This window comes from Chinchilla lanigera, unplaced genomic scaffold, assembly GCF_000276665.1.
Source record: "Chinchilla lanigera isolate Chin_1 unplaced genomic scaffold, ChiLan1.0 scaffold00110, whole genome shotgun sequence".
Taxonomy (NCBI): domain Eukaryota; kingdom Metazoa; phylum Chordata; class Mammalia; order Rodentia; family Chinchillidae; genus Chinchilla; species Chinchilla lanigera.
In genome coordinates this window covers 2,123,309-2,131,269 of record NW_004955511.1, presented here as the reverse complement: position 1 = coordinate 2,131,269, position 7,961 = coordinate 2,123,309, and the positions used below count along the sequence as shown (strand labels likewise).

The 7,961-nt window shown below is 37.9% G+C and overlaps 1 protein-coding gene across 1 annotated transcript; it reads right to left on the bottom strand.

Annotated features, from left to right (window-relative positions):
* Window positions 1-1,888: 1,888 nt before the first annotated feature.
* LOC102028447 (olfactory receptor 5AK2-like) lies at window positions 1,889-2,824 on the bottom strand. The gene has a single exon (XM_005408251.1). The coding sequence runs from the start codon at window positions 2,822-2,824 to the stop codon at window positions 1,889-1,891; it is 936 nt and encodes a 311-aa protein (XP_005408308.1).
* Window positions 2,825-7,961: the final 5,137 nt, after the last annotated feature.

Sequence of the window (7,961 nt, the reverse complement as noted above, 5' to 3'; positions counted from 1 at the left end):
CAGTTGTGATGAGCTGACTCTGATTCTCATGGTGGTACAGCTGGAGCTGACTCTGGTTGTCATCATGGTACATTATGTAATTGCCTTTGGTGCTTTGTCCACCCCTCACCTGTGCACGCTGAAGTGAGAGGCAACTGATGTTAAAAAATGTCATTTTCTATGTTTTCCTTACACTAGAGTGAGTCATACATCTAAGAACCTATATTTAGCTGTGGATATGTAGTCTTGTCATCATAATTGTAGAAACCCAACTTTCTGTAAGGATATGTAAACCTAGCGTAAATTCAAGTGTTTGTACTTCCTAGTGCAAAATTGAAATTGCTTTTGGAACACGCCTTATAACATCACCTTGACCATGACTTATTTAAAGAAAATTTTTACCCTCAATCATTCTTTCTCCTAGAGATCTATATGTTGTTTAAATCCAGAGTAACTAAAGATGAATGTTTTCCAGGTGGCTTTTACAATTTCAGAATATTTGGAGTAAAGTTACGTGGAAAAGAAATTTGGAATTGTGTGTGCTTAGGAAGTTGTTATGAGGGAAACTTTAAGTGGGTCAGGGTGAAAGGAGAAGCTAAGTTCCATTAGTAGCTTCTTTGGTAATTAGAAACTATATGAAGGAGAGTTAGCGTCATAGGTTTGTGGATTGACATTCTGTGTTCCTGATCTCATGACCAGTGTGTGCAACGTTAGTAATGTTGTTCAACTGCAGGTGCGAGAACTCTCAACTTCCTCTGACCAAAGCACACAGATTTATTTTTCCTTCAGGAGATAGTTTGGGAGCCATCAGTTTGTGATTAGCTTAGGTACACTCATAGTCTAACACATCTACTTGCTGAACTTTTCCTTTCATGACAGGGGCAAAGACCTTGTCTGCCAAGTGCCCTTCTAGTGCTCTGCAGTAGGTAGAGGGATGACAGTCCAGTGGAGGAGGTCTCAGAAGAACGTGTCGAAGGTATGCTATGGTTCACCCTAGCAGCTGTGGTCAGTGTGGGAAGAGCAACATGATTTGAATAGAAATCATTAAGCAAAGAGGAGTCAGAATCTAAAAGACTTGGAAAATTCCAAGCCCACCCACACTGTAAGATGGGAAGAAGGTCCTCGAAGGATTTGTTCTGCCATATTATCTAAAGTAATGGCCTGTAATATTTTACTTTATTATGATAAGATAGATACCTGATAAGAACAGGAGTTATTACACAGAGAATAACAAAAACCACAAGTCAAACAAGCAACAAAGAATCAAAGATGGAAGACCAGTTTTTATTTTTTAAGAGAAGCCTTGATATGTCTGTGCACTCTAATTATGGAGGTACTGCCTCAACATTGATTATGTTCTTTAGCATAATTTTGTTTTTATGACAGGTACTTGAAAAAAGGCTCTTTGCAATGTACAAAAACAGAATCAATCAATGCCTTCTTTTCAGATAAATTTACCTTAAGAAACATGAACAAGAAGTTCATTTGTCTGCCTGGGAGACTTAGTGACTTACAGAGACCCTGCTTCAGAATAAAAAAAACAAAAGACTGGCAAAGTAGCTCAATGCAAATACCATGGATTCAATTCCTAGTAACACACACACACACACACACACACACACACACACACACACACACACACACACTTTGCTTGGGTTTGGGTACATATCTTACTTGTGGATCTCTTGCCTATCATGTGTGAAGCTCTGACTTTAATTCCAAACACTGTCAATCAAAACATAAAAAGAAGTTCATGTATTTAATCATTTGATGTGTTTTTCAATATTTTTAAGATGCTATGGGTAATTTAGGAGTGACTTTGTGCATCATAGACAGTTGTCATATGCTCAGAAGTTGGGGAATAAGAGAACCAAGCTGGGTTTCTGGTTGACCCATACCGATACAGAAATCATGCTGAGAAGCACTTCATTCCCATGTGCCTTATGGCTGCTATCACATCTTGGTTTCTCAGGCTGTAGATGAGAGGGTTTAACAAGGGAATCATAATTCCATAAAACAAAGAAGCCACTTTTTCCTGTTCTTGAGACCGGTTGGCCCCATGGAGTACATACATGTAAGAAAGGGTCCCATAGAAGATGGTGACGGCTGTCAGGTGGGAGGCGCACGTGGAGAAAGCTTTTCTCCGTCCGGCGGCAGAAGACATCCTGAGGATGGTGGCCAGGATGTATATGTAGGAAAAGATGATGACTGACACAGTGAGGGTCAAGTTAAACCCCACAAAGGCTGTCAGGACCATGATATTGAAGTCAATCCTGGAGCATGATAGAGCGAGAATTGGAGGTATATCACAGAAAAAGTGATTAATTGCATTAGATTTGCAGAAGTCCAAGGAGAAAGTCAGACTGGTGTTCACAGAAGCATTTAGGGAGCCCATGAGGTATGAACCAAGCAGCAGCTGAATGCAGAGTCTCCGGGACATGATAACTGGGTAGTGCAGGGGTTTGCAGATGGCCACGTAGCGGTCCACGGCCATGGAAGCCAGGATGAAGCAGTCACTTGTGACAAATGTCCCATAGACTAGTAACTGCAGTATGCATCCTGTGAAGGAGATGGACTGGTTTGTGCTCACAAAGTTCTGCAGCATCTTGGGTGTGATGGCAGAGGAATAGCAGAGATCAACAAAAGCCAGTTGCTGGAGGAAAAAGTACATAGGCGTGTGAAGGGCAGGGTCTGTCTTGATGAGCAGGATCATCCCGATGTTGCCCACCAATGTGGCCACGTAGATGATGAGGAAGGCCGTGAAGAGGACTTGCCAGGACCTGTGTTGACCAGCAAACCCGAGGAGAAGGAATCCAGTCACTGCACTGCCATTATTTTGTTCCATGTTTAGCATGAAATAAATGTCAGCTAAAAATTACAACAAAACAATAACAGAGAAAGTAAGACCACTGTGAGTCTTTGTGTCTGAATTTGAAAACGGTGTAAGATTTGGTTTCACAGTCATTCAGACAATATTTCCTGTGACATAATTGACTTGGATTTGGAAGGCTGACCTTGGTCCTCAATGTGGAGAATTTCACCTACATTTTGGAAAAATTGCTATTGGACAGCGGCTCTGTTCTCAGCTACTGCCATTCCATAAACACATCAGGTATAGCATATGAAATATGTTTACTTTCATTTAGTTCATTTCTCTTTTTGCTTTATGTACTTTAATTACAATGTTAGCTCCCCAAATAGAAGTTATTGTATCTGAGGACGTTTACCTACCCATATATTTGGGTATGATCTTACTCTAATTTATTTCCATGTCTCCTTGAACCTCCCTTCTTTGCTGAGTCTACTCCGACTCTCATGAGATTATTTACAGTCTTCTTAGAAGTATGTATGAAAGCAACTAGGGCAATAGATCATTTTCTTATGAAAACCATCAATGTATTTCAGACAAAAATTTGATAAGCCATAAAATTGTCCAGCATTGCCAAAGTTCTTTAATAGTTGTAAATGTGCAATTCCATTTCCTCTATGAACGTCACTTGAGCTGGCAAGATGCTGCCCCAGGCCTGCTTGCCTGTCCTTGGCCCATGCTTTGGCCCCTGTAGATAGCCTACAGGGGTATCTACTGTTGTAGATAGCCTGCACCTCGCATCACCTGCTTTGTCTTCTAATGGAGGAGAAGGCGGTTACAACGTGGCTCCACCGTAAGTATGAAAATTTGTCTGTGAAATATTCCTAGGACAAAATCATTAAGTTCAGGGGATCCAACACATGTTTAATTTGCCCAAGTCTGACCAGTTTGCTCTCTGTAATGGGTGGACCAGTGGACACTGCTATAAACAAGCATCCTCATGGATGCTGATAGCCTTCTAATGTATTTCTGCCAAGAAGATGAAGATGAAGTTGCAGTGATGTCTTTATTTTTAAGTACAAAATAATTTCCTCATTACCTGTTATACTTCTTTGAATTTTCGGATTCTAGTCATTAGTAAATTGCCTGTTTGGATTTTGCAACAGTTGTAGTGAGTTGACTTATGGGTGCTTTTTTATCCTGTTTTTGAGTTTTCGTTAGTAGCTGATTGACAAAGTTTCCCTCACATTCTGTATTGTATTTAATTCATCTATTTTATTCTTTATGGACCAAAGTTACCAAATGTGAAATAATAATTGATCAATTTTGCCTTATGGATTTTGTTTTCAAAATTCTTAATGAAATCTGTTCCCATTTCAAACTCACTATTTTAATCAAATGCTATAATAAAACTTATTTTTGGTCTAATATTGGATGTCTGGCACATGATGTTTTTGTGAAATCATGATACTTTGTACTATAGATATAATTTGAAACGTTATTTTGCGTTCTCAATTTTTTTTAAAGAATGCTGACTAAAAAGATAGAGTAATAAAATGTGCATGTGTTTGTGTTTACACACGTGTATATACATGGAAAATATTTAAATTTTGTTAAAGTGTTAAACAGCGTGACACTTATTTTAAAATCTAATCACAAAATTACTTGGTCTATTTTTGTTACAAACAGTGTGTACTAAACATTTATGGAACTATGATCTCCAATGTTATAATATCTCATGCCAGTGACTGCAAAATGAACTTTCTTCCAGACATTTCATGAGGCTAATACAATCTTAATACAAGCAAAATATGAAGAAGGAAAATTAGAACTTATTTATTTTTGAATATACAGACAAATACTTTGAAAATGCGCATTCACTCATCAAACCCAGCCTTGCATTGAACCAGCAATCGCAGAGTATAAAAGAGTCTCCAGCAAATACCTATTGTCTCCTCTGCTCAGGTTTTTATCCAGGGGAGCAAAAACCAAGAGTGACGCGGAGATCACACCATCACCATTGGGCCCTGGAAGCAGATTTTGGGTTTACAAGGGAAGTAATTTGTCACCACGGAGCACAGTTACAGAAGAGCATTACCATCCTTTCTGGGCAGCTAGGAGGGATCCTTTGTCTCACACCCTAGGGAGCTGTTCCGTCAGGGCCCAGAGGCTCCCAGGAAGTTGCGGCAGGGCGGAGCTGCCCAGTCCCTCTCAGATCCATGGGTCCCACGCACCATTGCCTGCCTACGGGCCGAGTGCAGAAAGCAAGTCCAATTTCCTTGCAGGAAAAAAACGCCAGAAGCAGAGAAAAAGAAAATATTCTCCATTAGCTAGAGAACAACTTCTATTTACTACAGCAATGAAAATGTCGTTAAAATGAGAAAGTTTGTTGATGTGATTTACCACATTAACATATGAAAGGGGAGAAGCCATTTGACCCTCTCGGTGTAGGAAGTTGTTAGATCACCTGCTGATTGCTGCATCGCAAACACCATGGCTCTGTTACTTCCTGAAAAGCAGTGCCTCTAAATAAAGGGCTGAGATCAGACAACCATTACCATCGCCTCTGCTCAATATTTTTCTGAATTCCGTACAAGGGAAAAATGATATGGAAAAAGAATCAAAGTTACCATGATCATAGAACAAGGAGCATTTGCTATTTTGAAGATGTAATTGTCTCTATAGAAAAGCTTAGAGAATTATCAGATACAGTTTTAGTGAGGCTACTAGAATCGCTTGATGTTAAGCCATTATACAAAATTCAATACATTTCTGTTTAGTAGAAAAAGAAAAAATATTTGAAAATGTATCTACAATAACAATAAAGCACATCAGTGCAAATCTGACAGAACATGCTCATGGCCCTTATTAATAAAAAAGTTTTAAACTTTGTCTCTAAAAAGGAAGACCAAAACGTAGACCAGTTCATAGTGTCAACATTGCATTTCCTTCCAATTAATTTATAAATTCTATTTAACTCCAAACAGATACTTGGGAAAATTTTATGTTTGACTTTGCAGTTTCATATGGCATTTTAGAGAAAAATGAGATGGGAAGCGAACATGTCCTATCTGATTATAAAAATTATTGTAAAGCAATGATAACACAGTTTGGGTCGAACTTGATGTAGACTAAGGCCTCAGAAAGTGAAATCATACACAGAATAATTCATCTACGGAAACCTGATGTATGAAAACATTAGTATAAAGATCAATGTAAAATGTGCAGTATACTTTGATGCTATAAATGCTTACAGATATGAATTCCTACTTTACATTTTATGAAAATTGTTTAAAAATGAATGATAGATTTAAATTTTAAAGCTGTGAGTGTGAAACATTGCTGAGTGTGTATTTCTTAACTATGTAGAAAAACATATAGACAAGGCACAAAAGACCAAATCATTGAGATTGAAAATTCAGCTCTATTGGCAAAAGTCAGCACTATGATACAGCCAGCATGGTTACTGACCGAAAATATAGTTAGATAAATTTGTTTGCAGCACATAGAAAAGTGTGGTATCCAATATAAGTAAGTGATTTCTGTAAATCAGTGTAACAAAAAATTTGACAAGATATAGAAACAAGATAATTATAGAATAAATAAAACCTAAATGTTCAGTAGAAATATGAAAAAATACACAGTTCACTAGTCATCAAACAACTGTATATGAATATGTCATTAAATTATGATTTTATACTCAATTAAAAATGTCATGTTTTGGCCAACACAGAATCATGGAAAGTGATATTTTCTGTCTGGAAGGTGTATTAGTATAAAAAGGTTGAATACAACTTGGAAATATTAGTATGATTTAATATATTTGTATGGTCTAGCATTTCCAGACAAGGCACATATTCTAGAGAAATTAATAATGACATATAAATGGACATTCATACATGTGTACATATACTTGGTGTGTACGTCTGACTGTAAATATACTCATGCATATACATATATGCACAAAATGTTTATAACAGTGTTGTTTGTCATAGAATAATACTCATTGTTAAACAACTGCTGAAAAATCAGTAAACTGAGGCCACAGCATTGACACGGATAAGTCTCCAAAATGCAATACAGCCTAAAGAACACAGACGCATTATTAGTAATACCAGGCACAGTGGCATGCGGTTCAGAGGATGGAACGGTTGGTTTGAGATAAGAAGGCGCCTCAAGGGATGGAATTTAGGAAACTAAGTATGTTGTTCTTTTATTTTTTCCCCAGATATCTTGAGAAAACAGACAGTAGTATAACTTCATAACGCTGGAGCAAGACACTACATTCAGAATTCCAGAAAAATGGTATGATGTGATAGGAAGCAGTTTTTAAGGATGAAGGTAACAAGGGGCAGACACACACAGGATCTGCTGGTGGTGCGCAGTGTCACTGTATGTGAAATTCTTTGTTCCGTCTACAGAGCATGCTTGCTAATCAAATGAATATTATAAAGAGGAGGGCCCACTGCTTGGATGTGTTGATCATACTCACCCTCTTCTGAGTCCCTGTGCTTTGAAAGCTTCCTTAAACTCAGAATTGTGCAGTAGGAAAGAAATAAACCCACTGGGGTTGAAAGAAATAGACCTACCACTTCTCAGAGATAAAGGACATAACTCCATTCAGTCTCGGTTTCTTTCCTTGTAAAGTGGGGATCATAGAATCACTTAGGAAGTAGTGATGTTCATTGTAACATTCTGTGTGGGGTAAAATTTTATAAATAAGGTTAACTAAATCATAGTAGATTCGCATTATGGGTCAGTGCACAGCCCAAAACACTTGAGAGAAATATATACTGCTATGGAAAGATGCCCATGTCATATTGCACAAAGATGAAAGCACGGTACACAATAATATGCAGTATGTGGACCATTTAACAATATATTTCATTGAGGTTCACTGTTTTTTGATTTTCTTTACTTAGCCATGGAAAAATTCAGGAAAGATACTCACCGAGTTTTTAATGATTGTCTTTGGCCTGCAGAAGAGAGTGAAACCATTATAAACTGATCATGTTCATTTTTTTCATTTTAAGATAAACTTGTTTTAAAAAGGAAGAGGAAGAGAAACAGTTGAAGTCAGCCTTGTAGTGCTGTAAGTCTCAAAAGAACTGACTTATGTGAAGTTTGCACACACAGCCAGCGTTGGTGTGGGGCTCAGTCGTAAGCCATAGAC

Bases quoted from the DNA above. Each gene is read 5' to 3' on its own strand.
- LOC102028447 (XM_005408251.1), bottom strand. From the start codon at position 2,824: ATGGAACAAAATAATGGCAGTGCAGTGACTGGATTCCTTCTCCTCGGG.